The sequence below is a fragment of the Botryllus schlosseri genome, chromosome 12, assembly GCF_051294905.1.
Source record: "Botryllus schlosseri isolate E-star chromosome 12, Bs_hap1, whole genome shotgun sequence".
Classification (NCBI taxonomy): domain Eukaryota; kingdom Metazoa; phylum Chordata; class Ascidiacea; order Stolidobranchia; family Styelidae; genus Botryllus; species Botryllus schlosseri.
In genome coordinates, this window is record NC_137247.1 from 5,958,164 (window position 1) to 5,978,646 (window position 20,483).

The 20,483-nt window shown below is 40.1% G+C and overlaps 2 protein-coding genes and 1 long non-coding RNA gene across 3 annotated transcripts in view; 2 read left to right on the forward strand and 1 right to left on the reverse strand.

Annotated features, from left to right (window-relative positions):
* Positions 1–4,543: 4,543 nt before the first annotated feature.
* On the reverse strand, positions 4,544–9,633 carry LOC145452200 (putative oxidoreductase TM_0325). The gene is made up of 7 exons (XM_080330425.1): positions 9,504–9,633; positions 8,940–9,070; positions 8,735–8,869; positions 7,572–7,668; positions 7,285–7,395; positions 7,181–7,217; positions 4,544–4,868 (listed from the first exon to the last, which is right to left on the reverse strand). The coding sequence occupies exons 1-7, from the start codon at positions 9,538–9,540 to the stop codon at positions 4,658–4,660; spliced, it is 759 nt and encodes a 252-aa protein (XP_080186551.1). The 5' UTR covers positions 9,541–9,633; the 3' UTR covers positions 4,544–4,657.
* Positions 9,634–16,737: 7,104 nt separating this feature from the next.
* The window catches only part of LOC145452599 (putative oxidoreductase TM_0325), a 33,134-nt gene continuing 29,388 nt past the window's right edge, over positions 16,738–20,483 (forward strand). The window contains exons 1-2 of the mRNA XM_080330792.1: positions 16,738–16,946; positions 17,096–17,226. Of these exons, the coding sequence (XP_080186918.1) occupies positions 16,910–16,946; positions 17,096–17,226 (168 nt within the window). The 5' untranslated portion in view covers positions 16,738–16,909. The remainder of the gene's footprint in view (positions 16,947–17,095; positions 17,227–20,483) is intronic.
* LOC145452616 (uncharacterized) lies at positions 18,021–19,988 on the forward strand. The gene is made up of 3 exons (XR_013919442.1): positions 18,021–18,480; positions 19,385–19,529; positions 19,877–19,988. It is a non-coding gene; the product is annotated as an uncharacterized LOC145452616 (long non-coding RNA).

Consider the following 20,483-nt stretch of genomic DNA (forward strand, 5'->3'; position numbering starts at 1 on the left):
ACTCACAACTTTCCTGCAATCCTAATTAAAAATTCCAGACTCCAAGCCAAGCAAGAGTATTTTATAAATACAAATTTTATTTTATATCGTAAATCGATTTCTAAATATTTTGTGGGGGCCGCAAGAAGGCTATCTGGGGGCCACATGCGGCCCTCGGGGCCGCGGTTGGGAATCACTGGAGTAGAATCTTTGTGAAGGTTCTGGCAAAACTGCAAAACTGTGGAAGTGGGAATCAAATTTCCTATAGTATACCTGGAAATATCCATACCACACCATCTTTGTCCAATGTACATTTCCATGTTCCATACCGATATTTCGTTATACGTCATACCTTGCTATGACCTGCTTGTTCATGTAGGTATCATCAAGACCGAAACAGCATTTCGTCAGCCCCCAAAACACTGATCTTGGGTACCCATAGGGTGATAAACCAAACTTTATTGGGGCTTCTCCACCAGACCCCCCCATCACGCTATCTGTTTCAACTGCTACTTATCAGGGAGATTTGTTGTACTGTTTAGGAGGGAGTCGGTTTATATCGCCAAAACGCGCCAGGCGCGAAAATTTTCTATATTTCATGATTGATTCGGTCAATATGATTGGTAATTGCATATATAGGCTATTTCTATCCCTCTTTTATCCTCTCTCTGCTCACGTAATCAGATTTACCAGTAGAGCTGAGTGAGGTGTCTTGGAAAACGTAGGGACCGTAAATAATAATAAACATATTCAGGCGGACCCGTTGGTATAGTGACTTCGTTACATGATGTTATTTCGTGACCTCCAGTCTGCTATGTCAAAAGCTATTGAAATCGCCTAAACGTACTAAGCTAAAAGACGCGCACGATTTCAAATTGTTATTTCTTCACTGGCAAATAATTTTTCTATGCGGGATGACATTTTCCTTATGGGTTTCAGATTGCCAGGGCAGGAACATTTGGCGCCAGACATTAAGGCCCCTATGAAAAATTAAACATATATCAATGTATATCGAAGTTTTCAGTCAGCATAAGGGCAGTCCTTTTCGGCTAAGTTTTTCTCGCTGCTGATCGTTCTGGCACACTTCTCGGAGTCGCATGTTACATGGCCTAAAACATCTATGTCTTGGTGTGTTGTGGCACGGTAATGGCCGATGCCGAAATGCCCATTTCTATAAATCATGCGTATTTTTTCTTGGGGAAAGGGTACCTAATAATCAAGATATTTGGCAACATTAAATCGCGCCCATAACGCGAAAATTTTTAGAAAAAGTTGCATAAGTTTTCAGAAAAAATACTTTAGAACTGGGCTGTCGAACTCAAATTGCGTCGCGGGCCGGATTCGAACCTTGAGATCGCTCGCCGGCCGGACCAGTCAAATATTTCAAAATGTTAACTCATGCCCTTGTTCTTCACTTGAATAGGGTTCTTTTATTTATACCAACACATTTATTCGCGAACAAGGGAATTGGTAAATACGATGATTGGTATAGTCATGAACCGCTAAAACTGCAGCTATGCTCTATTGCAGTGGTTCTCAAACTGGGGGCGTGAAAGCATCTGAAGGGTATTGTTCTGCGTATAGTCCTAATCTCATATTTGAGAATTCTTTCATTAACAGTCATAACCTTCTATGACACCAAACTATCCGTTGGGAAGCTGGCATTATGGTTGTATCTTGTGATATGACGATAAGGGAGGAGGGGTTTGGGTGGACTTACCTGTAAACGCAGACATTTGAATTTATGTTATTAATATGTCAATCGCGATTCGTGTTTGTCTGAAGGCCGGGGACCTTTTAATTCGGAAGTAACACAACAGTGCGACCACCGAAATTTGATTTATATTTTTGTGAAACTGATATATTATTATGCATGTAACCCGCCTATAACGGTTCCGCATTAGTGTTTTCGCTTCTATAGGGCCTAAATAGCTACTTTTTGATTCAATCTTGCATAAATAAAACTCTGAACTCAGTGTGTACTTTTTTTGCCTTCGGGATATTGGGCTTCAATGTGAGCTACTTGTTTCTAATGGTGACCAGAGTGAAACCGCAACGTCGCAGTCGGGTGTTAATAATGTGACCCATATAAGCACATTGACCAGAAAGTATTTCCTACAACAAATGTCAACATTTGTGACAAATGCGCTGGATAATACAAGTCATTTTCAAGCTACTCAGAATTGCTTTGAAGCCCGGATAAAATCGAGTGGCGGGACCGGGCCGTATGTCAGACACCTCTGCTCTATAATTTATGTTAATTCACGAAATAATTTTGGGCCCCTTCGAGCTCGCGCCCCCCCAATTAGAGAGTTTGGGGTGCGGCTGTTACGGTCCTCCTGGGTACCATGTGCTGAGTCGTTGACTTTCTGTCTGACGTTTGAATGTGTCGGCGAGCGTCGCGTTTTCCGCGTTTCCCAATTTATTGATGGTGCGAACTGTGAAACAAGGCCTTAAAACTATATGTACCATTTTAAGACTCTTCTTGTTCGTTTGCAGAGTGGAGCTAACGATATGCGATATGCAGAGGTGGTCATTGGTCAAAGTAATCACCGCCGGTACCCAAGTATAGCAGTACTAGTAGCGTGAGTAACGTAAGTATTCTAGCCTTAGTTTTGTCAAAATTACTGAAAACTGTCGAGCAGAAGTAGAAGTAGTTTTGAAGAAGTAGCGCATATAGGCAAAAATCTAATTGAAGTACTTCGAAAAGAACATCGTTCTAAGAACTTCGTTACTGACCATCTCTGCCGAGATGTAACGCTGTAACGCGACGGATTTAAAATAATTTTATAATCCTTGATATTATTTTACTTCATAAGGGCGTTGTACAACTTTTTCCTTAAAAAATATCTCGACCACATAAACGATTATTAAATTTATCTGAAATACATTGCACATTTAGTTTTTTTTTCTGATAATCTCACATCAGTATATCTGAAGTTGGAATGAGCAAGGCTAAAATTCGGGACGAATTTGGGAGGAAATTCAAAGTTATTACATGAAGCTTGAAGGCGAGTGTTTCGCATACTGCAGCGATATCTGCAATTGTGACGCCTCTCGGCCACGGAAAAAACCGCCATCTTAAATCACATTGATACCAAAAAACACAAGAAGTGTGTAGTAATGATCAATTCAAAACGTATCTAATGTGATATGACTATAGGGTTGCATTTAAAACAAACAGTGTTAGAGCACTTTGTTTAAAACATGTTTTAATCAGTGTTTTAAAAAAATAAACGATTTACACCCAATATAGTCGACTTATACGATATGGAGATGGCTGGAATACTCGAAATCGTCGTTGGTTCAACATAGTTATAGCAATTAGGTATACATCATTGGCACGGAATGGGTGTTCTGATGATGATGACCCATGACCGTAAAAATGCTGCACAACGGAACTCCTTTTCATCGAAGAAGCAATATTTGCCCTATATTTTCAATTGTCAATGACAATCGACTGTGACGTCACAATTAAAGATTCGCGATGCCATAGCTAAAAACAAACAAAAAACAATAACAAAAACATGTTTAAACAAGGCCACATGTTTTAAACATAATTTTTAAATTGAATTTTGTTTTAAATGCAAGCCTAGATATGACACGGCTTGTATACGAAGTATATATTTAAAAACTAGGGATAGTGTGAACGTGAAGTTCACGTTCGCGTTCTGTATGTGATCCTCAGAAATTTGGAGGTTCGCGTTCTGTATATGTGATCCTCAGAAATTTAGAGGTTCGCGTTTGCAAACGATCCTTGGTATAGGTTCTATACTGTGAACCTCTTTCATAAGTTACGTTTTTCACGTCATTATAACATGTTTGTTTGACCTTCTTTGCATTTCAACTTCGGACCTCTCTCCGCATGGCAGCATTAAGAGAAATTTTATAAATTAACGAGCATGCACCTTGACAGTTTTAATAATTATGTGCTTTGTTAAAAGTTTCCTCGAAATATTCAGCAGCTATCCGTTTGGAGTACTGCGTATTTAGTGTCTCTTTGCAGTGAACTTTCGCCGGCAATCACGCCATGGCAAGAACGACATACGTTACACGTAGGTATAGTCAGCTAATCGTGCTTAATCAACCAATCAATTATTGACATCAACGAAATTGATATTTGGAAAATCGACGGAAGATATTGATTATGTGGAATTCTTACAGCATTTCATCGTTTCAGTTGATGCATTTGGCGATGCTTAAAAAGTGAGCGGCTACTTCAGCGTTGTGGCATAATGTGGCGTGAGTCGTCACTATAGGTAACGTGTACAATTCTACATTAATACATCACTTTACGGTTTACGGAAATGCAGGGTAGAAATTAGCAATATGACGTCATAGGTTTGTGTTCACATACCTGTTCGTGTCCACGAACCCGAGCCTTCCAGGGGTTCCCACTATCCCCACTAAATACGTCGTCTTCTGATGCTATAATCTAATTTTTCGTGGTTCTATGCTTTGGGACCATGACGATGGCAATCCTGCATTCTTCCTTGTTTTACCACTCGATCTACAATTCCTCAAAGATACGTAAGTCAAAAACATAGAGAGAATCTTTGCAGTGTGTATCGATGCTGAATCCCCGTTTATTTTATAACAAGCGAAAAATGGGAATAAAACTATATGTAGTGGTACTGCGGCGCATCTTTTTCACTTCTCCCCGCTTGGTCTAAGACGATTAGCTGCTATGAAGCAAACCCCCATCTATTGGAAGAGTTACTCCGGTGGTCATCTCGCTCGTGCAGAGAAAGATAATCCCCTCCGAAATCTGGTGGGGGTTTATAAACCCTAGAGGCTGTTTCTTTTCATACATTTTGAAGGCATCCTTCTTCATTTCGTCCGTAATATCTTTGAGGTTGTCCGCAAAACGGGTCACAACGACGGCCGGGCTGAAAAGAGGTCGACTCGTTATACGAGTGATTACTGCCATTACTGCGGATCCTACAATGTAAATATGAGCTATATGAAATGTAAACCTATCAATCTACTATGAAAGGAATGTAGATATTAGGGATGGTGTGAGGTCCACGTTCGCGTTCTGTGTGTGAACCTCAGAAATGTAGAGGTTCACGTTCACAAACGAACCTTGGTAGGTTCTGCACTGTGAACCTTTTTCGTATATCACAATTGTTACGTCATCATAACATTTTTGGTTGAAATCGACTGCATTTCAACTGCGGGCGACTCTATGCATGGCGCGGGCAGTATGAAATTCAACACTAAACGAGAATGCACCTTGTCAATCTCAAAAAATTTACTTGCTTTGTTACAGAAGTTGGCTCGAAATTAGGGATGGTGTGAACCTCTGAAAGGTTCAGGTTCGTGTGAACGTGAACCTTTTTGAAAGGTTCTGTGTGAACACGAACGTGAACCTCGTGACGTCACGTAACGTCATATTGCTAATTCCAACCCTATCTTTCAATGAAGTGATAGCCTAGCCCTATATTGATGTAGCCTACACGATACCTAGCGAAGATTCGGCCCACATAATGCCACAATGCTGAAGTACATATCGGCGTTTTAAACGTCGCTAAATGTGTCAACCGCGGTAATCATAGGATATAATAATTGCATAAAATCAGTACATTCCGTCGCTTTGCCAACAATTTCGACGAGGACTTACCAAGGAATATAAGCTTACGCCTTAACGGTCTTAGCCAGACCGGACAATGTGTTCGGAGTGTGAGTATTGCTACATTGATATTGAGCAGAGTGTACAACGGGTTTCTATACTCGCTACGGATACCACAAACAACAACAAGTTATGCAGCAGTAGCAAGCACCTTAATCGCACGGATTTGGTTTTAATGATACAGTAAAGATATGAAGTCAAGATTGACCCCGTACGACCGTTCGATTTTTTACATCAGAAGACGATATCATTGATTGGTTGAATAAGCATCATTCGCTGACTACGTATATCGCTCGTGATGTTGTGTGATTGCGGGTCAAGCTCACAGCAGAGAGTCACTAAATATTCACAAACGGAAAGCTTCTTTACTTTCATTCAGTGTGCATGCCTCCTCTTTACATCGCCTAGGCCAAGGTGGGTGTCAGATTCCATAGACTACTCCTTGTCGCTTCGACATCTTCCTGTCTTTTCATTGTATCGCATTTTGTGGTGTATTGAACTGATAAAATTGCTAATAAACCAATGATGATGATGATGGATATTCCGGGAAAATTTTTGCAACAAAGCAAGTGAAACTTTTAAGGTTGTCGAGGTGCATGGTGCATGCTCGTTTAGTGTTGATTTTTTTATGCTGCCAGCACCATGCATTGAGTGGCCCGCAGTTGAAATGCAATAAATTTGAGCCAAAGATCCTATAATGGAGTCAAAATCACAATTTACCAAAAGGTTCACAGTGCAGAACCTACCAAGGTTCTGTTGTGAACGCGAACCTCTAAATTTCCGAGGTTCACACACAGAACGCGAACGTGAACCTCACGTTCACACCATCCCTACTCGAAATATCCAGCTTTCCGTTTGTTACTATTTAATGACTCTCTGTCGTGAGCTTGACCCGCAATCACAAACATCAAGAGCGAAATACGTTACCTGTAGGTATTCAGCAAATGATGCTTATTTCAAGCAATCAATGAAATTGATATCGTTGTCTGATGGAAATTATCTAGCAAGCGTACGGGCATCATCTTGATTTCATATGTTTCTTGTATCACAAAAATCAAATCCGTGCGACTGGGGTGTGAGCTACTTAATTTGTTACTATGGTAATATAGGTAGCAAGTATAGAAAACCGTTTTACACTCTGCTCATATCCGCGTAGCTACACTCAGACGCCGAATGCATTGTCCGGTCTGGCCTAGACAGTTAAGGTGTAAGCTTATATTCTCTTGCAAGTCCTCGTCGAAATTGTTGGTAAAGCGACAAAAGATTGGGATTATAATATGATTTGATTGCCCCAGTTGATACATTTGGCGACGTTTAAAAGTCAGTATGTACTTCAGCATTGTGGCATTATAATATGGCCCGAGTCGTCGCTAGGTATCGTGTAGAATCACTTCACTGATATGTAGGGTTGAAATTACCAATATGAGGTTAACGTTCGCGTTCACACAGAACCTTTCAAGAACGTTCGCTTTCACACGAACCTGAACCTTTGCGAGGTTCACACCATCCCTAGTATATATATTAGTACATAGATTTGATAAGATATTCACAAAGCTCATAAATTCTCACTTGATGCTGTTCACTCTGACTCCAAATGGGGCGCATTCTGTAAAACCAAAAATATTTGTAGCACATTTTGTGTGACTTGGTGAAAATGAAAGCAATTTATGTACCTGAAGAAAATCCTCTTGTGAAATGGTCTAATGCCACCTTGGTCATACTATAAGGCACACCGTTAGGCATAGCTTTGAGAGCAGCACTAGACGAAACATTGACGATGCAACCTGGAATGATTTTAACCATTGGGTTAGAATGAAATTGATATAGAGAGATGGGGAAACGTTTTGAGCTAACGGGTCAGTAATGTATGATATGCCTTGTAACGTGTCCAAGGGATAATATCGATACATATCATACATATCAATGTTAATGTTCAAATTGGACATCTCTGTTTACAAACCTTTCGATTTCTTCAGATAAGGTAGAGCGTATTTGCACAGAAATACAGGAGCTCTCACGTTCGCATGGAATAATTTTTCATATGTTTCAACATCAATCTGTGAGAAGAGCAGATCTTTATATGCTGATAGTAACATTTTCCTATAGGCCACATTAGCGGTCTACAAATCCGGGCACGTGAGATGATTTCTCCTAACACCGCAAATGATTCGACCCGCGCAAGATATTCTTTAAAAAATTGGACGCCTCCAAGATTCGAATTCATCAGCTATGATTGGATTCGATATGCCACTTCAAACGAATACGACATACGCGAATGCGGACTACAGCATTGTTTGTAAACCAATATGTTCAACTCGATTTGATCGATTTGACCTAGCGTTCTTATGAGCTGATCATGGGGTTAAAATCAATAGAGTAAGGTGCAGATACGGATGCCTTCTTTCAGATACGAGGTTAGTGCGATTTTTTTGCTTGGTTCAAAAATTATGGCAAACATCACATTGCGTGTAGTAATGTACACTAGGTGGAGTTGGATCGCAGACTAATTTCACCTCTTACCACATTGTTCAAAGCCTGAAAAAACTCAATCGTTCTTCATACGGTATTGAGTCGTATGTGACATTGATAAGTACAAACTTTGCCAATGCCGGATTAAATTTAGTGGATCGTATCGAAGTACCCAGATGTTGAGTCAATTTCAATAGTAATGCTACACAGCTCATTGTGGGAAACATATACTGGTATATAAATAGTTGCCTATGCACTTCATTTTTGTGAACAAATATTTTTAAACATGAATATTATTCCCAATTCACTGCAAGCAAACTTACGGAAAATTATTCTACGGATACGACCAACAAGCAGTTCTCTATGTATAGTGGTCAGTGCGAAACCAAACATACGAAAATGTCGAAATATGAGATGTTGTTATTTTTACATTTGGGACGCCGCATACGAAAGAATATCCTATTTACAAGATGATACACCGTAGCGCGCTGATATGTATAAAATGGACTTGGGCTCGACAACATATCGTCCTTTTTCAGCATAGTACTGTCTGGTGGATAGCGCCGTGGCATAAGAAACGGAATCGTTTGTTTGTTTGGGACCATTGCACATATTTCAGATTTCTATTTATTTTGCAACTTGATAATAGCTTACGTGCTCAATCGGTTTCATATCACCGAAGCCAGCATTATTAATGAGTATGTCAATGCCTCCATATTTCGCAACCGATTCCTTGATCAGGACCTCTAGATTCCTGAATTCGGCGAGCTCTCCAATGAATTGATGAACCTTTGCAAGAATGTCGAGTTAGCAGAGCCAGCTTATTGATTATACTCATATATCAAACTGAATCCCATACTTCAGCTCCTGCGGCTTTACATTTCTTAGCTGCATCACTTAATCGTTCCTTGTTTCTACCGGTTATAACCAGTTTTGCACCTTCTTTTGCAAAGTCGATTGCGGTCGCCTCCCCTATTCCACTGGAAGCACCTTTCGAGAAATACATACTAATGTGAAAATCGACGTGGATAGCAGACTTGAAATGAAAAACAAAACTTGTCTTCAGTGAGCCATACCGTCCTTATTCATAAAAGTTGTCCTTGTTTTGAAGGGCAATGTCGTATAAAACTACAATGTCGATATTCATAAGATTGTCCTTCCATTTTACTTGTGTACTTTTTTGTCTTATTCTCAGTGCTGATCATTTTGGTCACAACCATTCTGCGGACGATACAGGGACCAATAACACGGCGTAAGTGGCAATGATGCCATGGTCAAAATTGATCAATATTCAAAATTGACGGCAACATGTCGGTTCACCGACACTTAAAAAGCAACGAATTTGACAATATTACAGAAATTTCATTGAATAGGTAGAGAAGTACAGACCCGAAAGATGTAGTAAAACAGATGTATATCTTACCAGTAATGATCACCACTTTATTATCGAATTTCCCCATCTTCTACAATTGTTGCGTACGTAGGATTGCTGCCCACTGTTGCTTAGTCATACTACAGCCTCTGTCCGCTGTAACTGATGGGTTATATGTTTCACAAGGTTAATCATTACCAAACTAACCCACGCTCAATGAAATTCCACTAAGCTTGCAATTTCTTGCTCTGTTGACACTGATGATGTAAACATCGAAGACTATCGACGGATTCTTTCGTAGTAATATGTGCTGTGTCATCGTTGTCCTCAACCGACGCCGAATCGTTGCTCGTTAGTGCATTTGTTGATCGTCTGTCGTATTGCGAGGTACACGGGTAACGCATTCGTCTCATTCATCAAGTGGAGGAACAGTGCACCCATGAAACAGCAAGAAGAAACAATAGTATACAGAACATAAGATCGAGGGAAACAGATATACATCTTACTGTAACGATGATTACTTTATTATCGAATTTCTCCCACTTCTCTAAAGCGTCCCGTTCGTGCGATTTATGGCTCAATGGTGATTAGTCACACTAAAGCCTCTATCCCAGGGGTATGGTGCAAATACTGGAAAGGTTCTGCTTCGAGTGAACAACCTTACAGTGTACGTGCTTGCTGAACTGCAGGGACGAAGTACATTAGTTTTCTAAAACACAATGATAGCAGATTGGCACCGTGACGTTCGAAAATATCTCGATATTCCCGCTGCATGGACCCCCTCAACTCCCCCTGACTACATTAACGTATTGTACAAATGTAGGCTACACTACTATGTTACTCATCCCGAGTGTGCAAAATCGTATAACGATAGCAGATTTTCAATTATTGCTCGAGGACGTTCTCTGTTTCATTTAAAGGTTCTCGAATCGACTATAATAAAACTCGAGCAACCGATTCTTCGTCGACAAAAGGACCCACTTTATTATCTCAGTGTATTTCATTAGCGTTGTGTTTCTGTATGTGTATTATAGCCCAGTGCTCTTCAACCGGGTGTTTCCTACAGGACAGGGATTTCTAGAACTTCTAGATATCCCTGACCCTCGGGTGTACCAAAATTTTAAAAGGGTGTACCACTCAGATGGGGTGTACACTGTACTTGTACAGGGGTGTACCAGATTTGCATTAAAATTGACCAATGACTAGCTATCACAATAAATAGGCAAGTTTATGCTTCAGAACATGAACCGGGTGTGCATTTTGCACCATTACATTCCTTTCCTGGTGTCATAAGCAAATGCTTCTCCTTATTTAAATGTTTGTAATGTTTGTAATTTAAATGTTTTGCTTGCGATATCTGTCTATAATGATTGTTGAGAAAACCGACGAGAGAGATCAATAATATTTAATTGGTATACCTTTTGCGAGATGCTTATAAATAGCGTATTGCACATAATGGCAGGGCCGTAGCCAGCCTGTCTCGGGGGGTCGAGTTTGAGAACCACCGTGCTAGATGTCGGTCCGGTAACTTCGAACCCTGATTAGTATTAAGCATTTCAAATACGTTACAACCTTGTTCATCCCTATTTCAACAGGCTAGAGGTGGCCAAACTGCCGACGTACGTTCGCATGCAGCCCCTAAACAAAAATTAAACGGCTCTCTACACGTAATGAAATTTGCGTGTGTTGGCGTCCGTCAATATGAATTGGTTCCCGAATCTTTGAGAGATTTTAAACTTGGAAAATTTCATACACGCTTTGCGCGATTGAGGGCGACGTGGATTTTTTGTTTTTAATATCATAGTGTAATTTGAGTCCACCGTACAAATGCGAACCGCAGAGGAAAATGAGGCACCCCATAAAAAAATACCGAGTGCGCTTCTCGTGTGCGTCCCACAAATGAAGGTTTTTCAAATACGTTTGGCCGATTCCAATATATATTTCGACTATATGCGTAGAATCCTGATGGGAGGTGAAAAAATAAAAACATGCAAGAAAGTGATTAAAATAACCCGAAGATACATCATCAACAATTTTGTGCCGAACATTTTTAAAGACACCCTTCATCCGATATGTTGGTTAATCTGATCACATTGGCTAATAATAAAGGATAAATATTTGACAGTAATATATGAAACTGCCAATATTATCGACGAAATTAACCCTCGAAATGGAAAAAATTTCCGCCTCGCCCGACTAGTCGGCGAATCCAGTATTTGGTGTATAGATAGCAAGCATGCAGGGGTGTTCTCCTGCTACAATTTAAAACTTTTACACGCGAGGTATATCTCAAAAAATCAGTGATGGCACAGAACACCACAAGGGCTCTCCGCGGTGCGAAGTTCCCAGTAACCAATTTAACATTAGTATATGACGTCCAGATGGCCATGACGACTTTCCGTTGGAATGCAGCCGTATGCTATATATGAAATCTAAGCACGTCCGTCAGTAGCAAGTAGTTTGAGCACCCCTGGATCAGGCTTATATGCTAGGCTTACCATACGTCCTCTTTTAAGAGGATTTGTCCTCTTTTTTGACTTTTTTGAAAGTGTCCTCGGAGGACGCCCTTTTGTCCTCTTTTTTGAGATTTTGTCCTCTTTTTTGAAAATTTAGGTCAGATTTAGAGCAAATTGCTAGTGATATGCCGCAAATTAGCACAGAAGTGAAGCTCCGGCGGGTATTTCGGAGTGAAAAACGGTGATTTTAGCTCTGAGCGAAAAGATGACCTTTTTTTTTTAATCATCCACCTGGCAATGTGGAGAAAAAAACGGTATTTTGAGCTCTGAGCGGTAAAGATGATCTTTTCTTTTTTTTTTTTAGTCAACCGATCACAAAGTGGGAAAAATTAACCGGTTTTTGAGAATTCTATACTTCGGTTTTGCAAGTTGCAAATTTCTGAAAAAGTGTCCTCTTTTTAGATTTCCAAAATATGGTAAGCCTATTATATGCGGAATCAGTGAGTTATGTGGTCAGGGGTGTACGAGTATCGAGTAAACGTTAAAAGGTGTACCACGACAAAAAGGGTTGAAGAGCACTCTTATAGCCATTTCGTATTGCGCTAATTGTATTTTTTGCTTAACGCTCTCGTTTTCTGAACTCTCCCATTCTTGTTTTTATGCCATTCCTACGTCATACTATCTATTTCATCTTTATATTTCGAATTGCAATCTCCGTATTTACCTTTACTGACGGCCGCCCCCAACGAGTGTCAGTTGAGAAGCTTAGAGTGAATATATTGTGAATATGAATGTGTTGTACCACAAGAAACCTATTTAACTACTATGTGTATGTGTATATTTATTAGGATTGGCGGATATTACATATTAGCCTGCATTATTGAAAGCGCTTGTTGTAGTTAGCACTTAACAGGTCTGATGGTTTCCAATTTCCGCTATTTTAATCGTCATTTTCGAGAGCAGTAGTATTGCAAAATTGCCTCTATCTGAAGGATGCTGAAGTCCTCACAAATCTGCATGTATGAATGCATACTTGCACATTCACAATTTTTACCTTAGATAACGATGCATTCTCTTCGTCAACTTCGTTAGATTGCCAATTGATTGATTAAGCCAGTGCAGTTCGCTGACTATATACCGGCGCCCGACATGTCGTGTATTATGTTCGTGACGGCGTGTCAATGCGATGGATCGTGTTTCATAGAACTACGTATAGCAAGCAAATTGTTGTCTGTACATTCTCCATTTCATACATGCTCGTCAATCAGATGCATACAACTAACATTAGAAATGCATTGCTTTCGACGTGTGAGGCTGAGGCTTGGGTTGCGTGCAGGGATGGTGTGAACGTGAAGTTCACGTTCGCGTTCTGTGTGTGAACCTCAGAAAGTTAAAGGTTCACGTTCACAAACGAACCTTGGTAGGTTCTGCACTGTGAACCTTTTTGCATTTATTACAATTTCCACTTCATTATAACACATTTGGTTGAAATTTATTGCATTTCAACTGCGGGCCACTCTATGCATGACTGTGGCAGCATAAAATATCAATATTAGACAAGCTTGCGCCTTGACATTCTCAAAAATTTGACTTGCTTTGTTAGAAAAGTTTCCTCGAAATATCCAGCTTTCCGTTTGTGAATATTAATGACTTTTTGCTGTAAGCTTGACCCGCAATCACATAACATCAAGAGCGAAATACACGACATGTAGGTGGTCAGCTAATGCTGCTTATTCTACCAATCAATGGATTGATATCGTTGTCTGATGTCAAAAATATAGCAGGCGTACGGGGTCAATCTTGATTTCCTATGTTTATTGTATCATAAAAACCAAATCCGTGCGATTGGGGTGTTGGCATGTTGCTTGCTGCTGTATAACTTGTTAGTGGGATAATATCGGTAACAAGTACAGAAACCCGTTTTACACTCTGCTCAATATCAACGTAGCAATACACAGACGCCGAATACATTGACCGGTCTGGCCTGGTCCGTTAAGGCGTAAGCTAATATTCCCTTGCAAGTCCTCGTCGAAATGGTTGGCGAAGCAACGGAAATACTGATTTTATGGGATTATTATGTCATTTGACTGACCCAGTTGATACATTTGGCGACGATTAAAACGTCAATATGTATACTTCAGCATTGTGGCATTAAGCGACCCGAGTCGTCGCTAGGTATCGTGCACATTAATATAGGCTTTCACTTCACTGAGATGTAGGGTTTGAATTAACAATATGACGTCACGTGACGTCATGAGATTCACGTTCGCGTTCACACAGAACCTTTCAAAAAGGTTTGCGTTCACACGAACCAGAACCTTTTAGAGGTTCACCTTCACACCATCCCTATTGCGTGATATTAATAAAGCCCAGATTTGGGTCGCGCTCCAAAGAGTTTGAGAACCACTGCGTTTAAACGCATTAATTGTCGTGTAGCGTTGCACACTTGGATAACTGGATAATTCTAGCGGTCTAATTAGTCTGTCAGTAATATAATTTGTGAAATCGTTCTTTGCTCTAATTCGAATTCTAATCTAATTTGTGGTTTTTCTTGAAAATGCTACAGGAGAACTGTAGCGTTTGAAACGAGCCAAGTTTGCTATACAGACATTTGCCATTCTCATGTTTGTGAGGATGAACTCTGATTTGATATGAACTGAGCTTGATTCAATGTTTAAGTTTTCACGAATTCGGTAATCCTAATTCTAATCTGATTTGGATCGGATGAAAATTGTACAGTTGTCCAACTCTGGTAGCGTTAATCTGCTAAATGTTTATGCCATTACATGGTGCGATATTTTTATAATAATATTGATCATATTAGTTTACACTGTATAGTATACACGGCATATCGCAGCTTCAACGTGCACGACATCAGCGACTAGAAGACTAGATTATAGCCGAATTTCCACGAGACTCCGAAAACTCATAACTAGAGAGATTTTTTTGACATGTCAAAAAAAAGTCTAAATTTTGTCAAAATTGTAGCGTTAGGTCAAAAAATGTCAAAATTGTTTACAAATTCAAAGTTTATTTGCAACCTGCATTTCGTTTATATCGCAGATTTTGCACTGTCGGTGAACTTATCATTTGATCTTTTACAGCGTGTAGCCTACTTTACAGGCCTACCGATGTAGATGGCCCATTGTCTGATCATTGTGAATCATATACATTCAAATGAAACAAATAGGTTGACATGGTGTTATGCTCAACGTACCGCAATGTCCTAATTGAATCAAGACTCCGTTGGCATTGCATGGTTCTTATATCAAGAATGGCATAATGAAAAATTGTGACGTAGACAACATTGTCAGAATGAAGCAACACGGTGTGTCACTAACAGTGTACGCACAACTTCAGTGTTGCCAGCCAACAACTGCTGCTGTTGAACGTTCTTTCTCCATTCTTGGCAAGCTATACTTGTAAGGACAGACACTTTCTACCCGAGAATGTAGGAAAGTATCTTTCGTTGTACCACAACGCATTTTAATTATTTTTACCATAATACGTGATGTAACTACTGCAATTCTTCATAGGGCCAGATTTCGTTAAAATAAGTTTTTTCATGTACATGTACAAAATTGTGAGTTTTTGAGTCAAAAAGTTTTTTTCAGGCCAAACTACTTCGTATGGATAGACAGTTCCAACCACAAATGAAGATTAGTAGTACAATTCTAACATTATGTGGCGAAACACCTAATTTGCATACGTTAGGTAAAAATTTGGTCAAAATTATGTTTTTTAAGGTAAAAAAAATGTCAAAATTTTGATTTTTTAGGTCAAAATTTTCCGTTTTTCAGGTAAAAAGAAATCGCCCTACTCATAACCTTATAAGCTTCCTGAACTTTGGAAATTCGACCAGTTTACAAACGTCAGATATCTGCCTGGTTGGTCATAATGTCGGCGTCGGTCCCGAAAAAACGAATACGTTAAACCTTGATTACTTCTCCAAATATCCCGCCGAGTTTGACTCGTTTAAGCGCGCAGTGTTGGTACCCATATACGCGAAAGGCATTTCACTGATCTTGACTGCTAACATCGACCTCGCCCTCCGCCCCATGCCACCTCATTTTGTCGCTTGCGTCTTATATTCTCTGCATTACTTTTCATTCAGTGTGCATGCCTCTTCTTTACGTCGCCTAGGCTAAGGTGGGTGTCTGATCTTAAAGGCTACTCCAAGTTGTTTCGACAACTCCCTCAAATTCCAACGACTACTTCACCTCGGAGACGAAAGCGCACACGTACAGCACACGCGCGTCAACGAAGAACAACTACTATATGATCAGGACGGAATACAAGAAAACGCATAGCTCTATCAAGTATGCCCGACCCCAATTGCGGAACAGCATCTCGCCGGCTATCCGACAGTCGTAGAGCATGTCCATGTCCAGTGTCCACATTGAAGTCGAAATACAAGCAATTTCTTCTGAATGAATACTAGCCAGCCTTCAGGATTACCGGACCACGACCTAACATCGACCTCGCCCTCCGCCACATGCCACCTCATTTTGTCGCTTGCGTCTTATATTCTCTGCATTACTTTTCATTCAGTGTGCAATTGTGCATGCCTCTTCTTTACTTCGCCTAGGCTAAGGTGGGTGTCTGATCTTAAAGGCTACTCCAAGTTGTTTCGACACCGTCCTATCTTTTCATTGTATCGCAGTCTTGGGATGTTTTGAAATGATGAAAATAATAATTAAAACTGATTGATTGACCACAAACACGATCGAGTCGCGCCGTCGCATCATCTGACTTGCCGATTCCACATCCAGAAGAAGTGAATCAATCAATGTCAGTCACGAGATAGTGCGATTATACGTACACGTTCAGTTAACCGTGGCGGCAGATATCGTAGTACAATGTACTGGTCGCGATGAGTCACCGCAAACTCAACAAAACTAATGTTCGATTTGCTGACTTTGTAGTTGAGTAATTGCGAGGCTGCTAGAAACCAAACGTTCAGTTGGTAAGACATTGGCGCACGTACCAAGCAAAGTCTAGATGGGGAGATTCCGGAATAAAGTTGTTATAGTTACTGGTAAGTTCGAAAAAGAATGTCTGGTCATTGAAGCGGTCTATGTCAGTAAGCCTGTACCAAGGATCAACGAATAAGTCTACATGATGATGAATTTTGAATGGAAACGATGTGAAGTCTGATGTTATATATTTTATTGCAATAAATATCAGGTGCATCCAGCGGAATAGGCGAAGCCACTGCGCTTGACTTCGCGAAGCAAGGTGCGAGACTTTGCGTCTGTGGAAGAAATAAGGAGCGGCTGATCGATGCTGCGAAGAAGTGCAGGGAAGCCGGAGCTGAAGTGATAGCGTTACCGTACACTGTAAAAAATAAGCGTGGGTTTTGGGGTGGAATAGGAGTGGATATGGATGATTCACCGTAATGCAGGGGTGGACCTCTCTGTCCCTCCCCCTTTCAGGGTGGAATAGGCGTAGGAATGTTGCTACCACCCCTGCATTACGGTATATTACATCCTTCCACCCTGGATAAGGCGTGGAACGGCGACCCACCTCGGATCAATTGAGTTTACGCTATGATCACTCCAATCACCTGCGCTGTATATGTTCGCGCGAGATGCTTGCGGGGCGTTGATGTCGCGAAATTGAATGCATATGTGCTCAATATCGCTGCTGGTCAAATCAACATATCGGACGGCCGACCGGACGGACTAGCAGACATACCATTTATCAATACAGAGAGAGCGGGAGTGAAAGTATATTTATTGGTCAGCCGTGCAAATCAGCATCATTAAAGCGGAATTGAATGAGTAAAATGAAGATATAATAGTTTGTTGCTTGTTCTTTTCAGAATTTAGCAGTGAGCTTGTAGCAGGAAATCGCAATTTTTTTTAAACTCACAATAAGATAGATAGACAAACTTATATAATGGAATTTAAGGCGATACCGAGCTACCGTATAAAGTTTGATCTAAAATTGTAATATCGTTGTTCACGGTATCGAGATAATATTATTCCAAATTACCGTAATGCAACGCCTCAGTTATTTGCGCGGCGATCCCACGAGTCAGCTGTGTTTTCGCGGGAACCAAATTTAGGCGGCAAAGCCCTTTCAACGACCGAGTTTTATAAACACACAGATGAGCTAATGGTTCGACTTACATCTTACCATCATATTCGATCAATTTCTAGTCTGAACTCAATAATGATAGGTATAATATTCATTCAGTGAATGTAGGAAGTGGCACGCACACAAAGCGAAGATACTAATATCTCATGCTGATTGATCAACCGGGTCGGTTACGCTTTAGTGACTCAGCAACCGAGGCTCGAAAACGCGAAGCGGAATGCGGGCCAAGCTGAAACATCGAAGTGGAAAGATGGCGAATATGTCTTGCAGTTTTACTATGAGACGAATTCCCTTATTCTCACTGTACAGAACAATAGTTGTGCGTTTTAGAATATGAGTCAGTTTCATGCTGTTAAGAGATGCGGTATGAACGCATTCTATTCTCGCTGACATATATATACGGTATTTGCTCGATTGTTTCTGACGGTAGGACGCCATATTGGAGATTACGAGACCTAAAGAAAGGGAAGGTGAGACGACAATGCACTCATAAGTGTATTTTGCATGCTTCTAATTTGCCTTATCAAATTTACATGCTTGAGTTAGAGTCAATGATTCTAGTCATTGAGTCAGACTTGTTTGGTTGAATTATAGTTGATTACAAACAAGTTACTGCGATACAATGTAATTTTCTAGTATGAAACTATGCTAGTATATCCAGTATGGAATTGGTGTCCGCAGCACACTTGATTGGGCGTCTGGCAGGCTGACTATCACTATCATGATTCATGAAAATTCGACTGGTTTACCAAGTCACCGTAAAGGCTAAATTATATCTGCTCCAGCCATAGTAGTCACCACAGACGTTGATAATGTAAATTTCGTCGTCTCTCCATGAGAGTGTGGACATTAAGTTTGTATATTTCATGTGTATCAATGCGAGTGCGCGCGATAAAATTATAACACATAAATTGAAATTGTATTGAAATTATTTGAGCAAAAAATATGTTGGCGGACAGCCAAACGAAAAAAAACATCTTCATCCGGACATGCTCTAGGTAGGAGTGATGCTTTCAAACTTACCATCATTAGAAATAACGGTTTGTGCCTGTGGTACAGTTTGAGTTAAAGGGGCACTTCTCTCTAAATATGATGTGGTCTCAAATGAATCAGTACAAAAATTTCATCCACATCAGCTATTCAGGACAGAAAGCCACTTAAAAGAAATTGTAGCTAAAATATTATTGAAACTATATCCATTTCACACTAGCTGCCACTGCCTAAATAAATGTATATTGTATGGAGGTTGCATTGTTTTTGCTGCTTCCCCTGTTGCAAAAATGTTTGATTTTCGGTTCCACACATTCAATCTCCTACTGAAATTTTCATTCTGGTTCAGTGCATATTTCAAAATTTGACTGCTTTGCTTTGCAGAAAGCTGTTTCGACTTATGTACCTGAAGACGAAATGAGCGTGATCAACGCGCAATCGGTTCGAAATATCATGATTCTCCTACCATGGTTGATAGAATGAAGCGGACATTGATATCCCGAGGTTACAAAATGCTGAAATCTTATGGGTATGTTCTTCTCTTTCTGCTATCTATGTATTTGTTCCAATAAAGCTGTTGATTTTGACAGAAGCCGTGATCTCTTCAAATATTTGTACCAAGTAGTTAATCGCAATCTATTAATTGCCTCTCATGATATATAGTGTTCATTAGTCATGCTGCAATTGCATGGCAATAAAAATCAGGCCATGCCTCAATACGTGCACCGTTTTTGATCTAAAGAATTACGTGCTTAAGAAACGACACGTCGATGCACTTCTCTTTGATATGCTGTATCTTGTAATAAGTTAATGTTCATCTGCATGTATTAAGTGATAAACTTTGACTCAATAGTATATTTTGTGATTGTGTTACAGCATCTCCAAATCTAGACTGGATTGTTTCTATACCTGCCATTCTGCATTAAAGATATGTTGATCAGCTACGTGTCAAATAATCTTTGTTTTTATTTTGCAAGGTTTACATTTAATACTGATGGTTTATAATTTAAGAGAAGTGTTTCGCAACGTTTTGACCTTGCGGAGCGGTAAAACCTAAGAACAAATTTGTATGGAAATGAATCACCATTGGCATTATACTGCCGCAATGCAACCATTGGAATAAGTTCAATGTTGATGATTAAAATAGGTCTCCACTTTCACCTGGCTGCCGAATCAGCATATATGTATTTTGGCTGGAAATTGGGGCTATACCATTACTTTCGTCGTTTGGCAGGTCTACTTATGGTGAGCGATACGACAACTTTTTGCGTCAATACTATATTCATATTGTCTGAAAAAAGCAATGTCCGGCCCAAGCCTGATCATGCCCTATATTTCATATGCTGATTACTATATAGCAGTGGTCGGGAACATATGGCTCACGACCCATATATGGCTCTTTTGGTTATAAGATATGGCTCTTTGCGAAATATTGATTTTTGTATTGAATTGATCAATATTGCAACGAGTTGTTATAAAATTT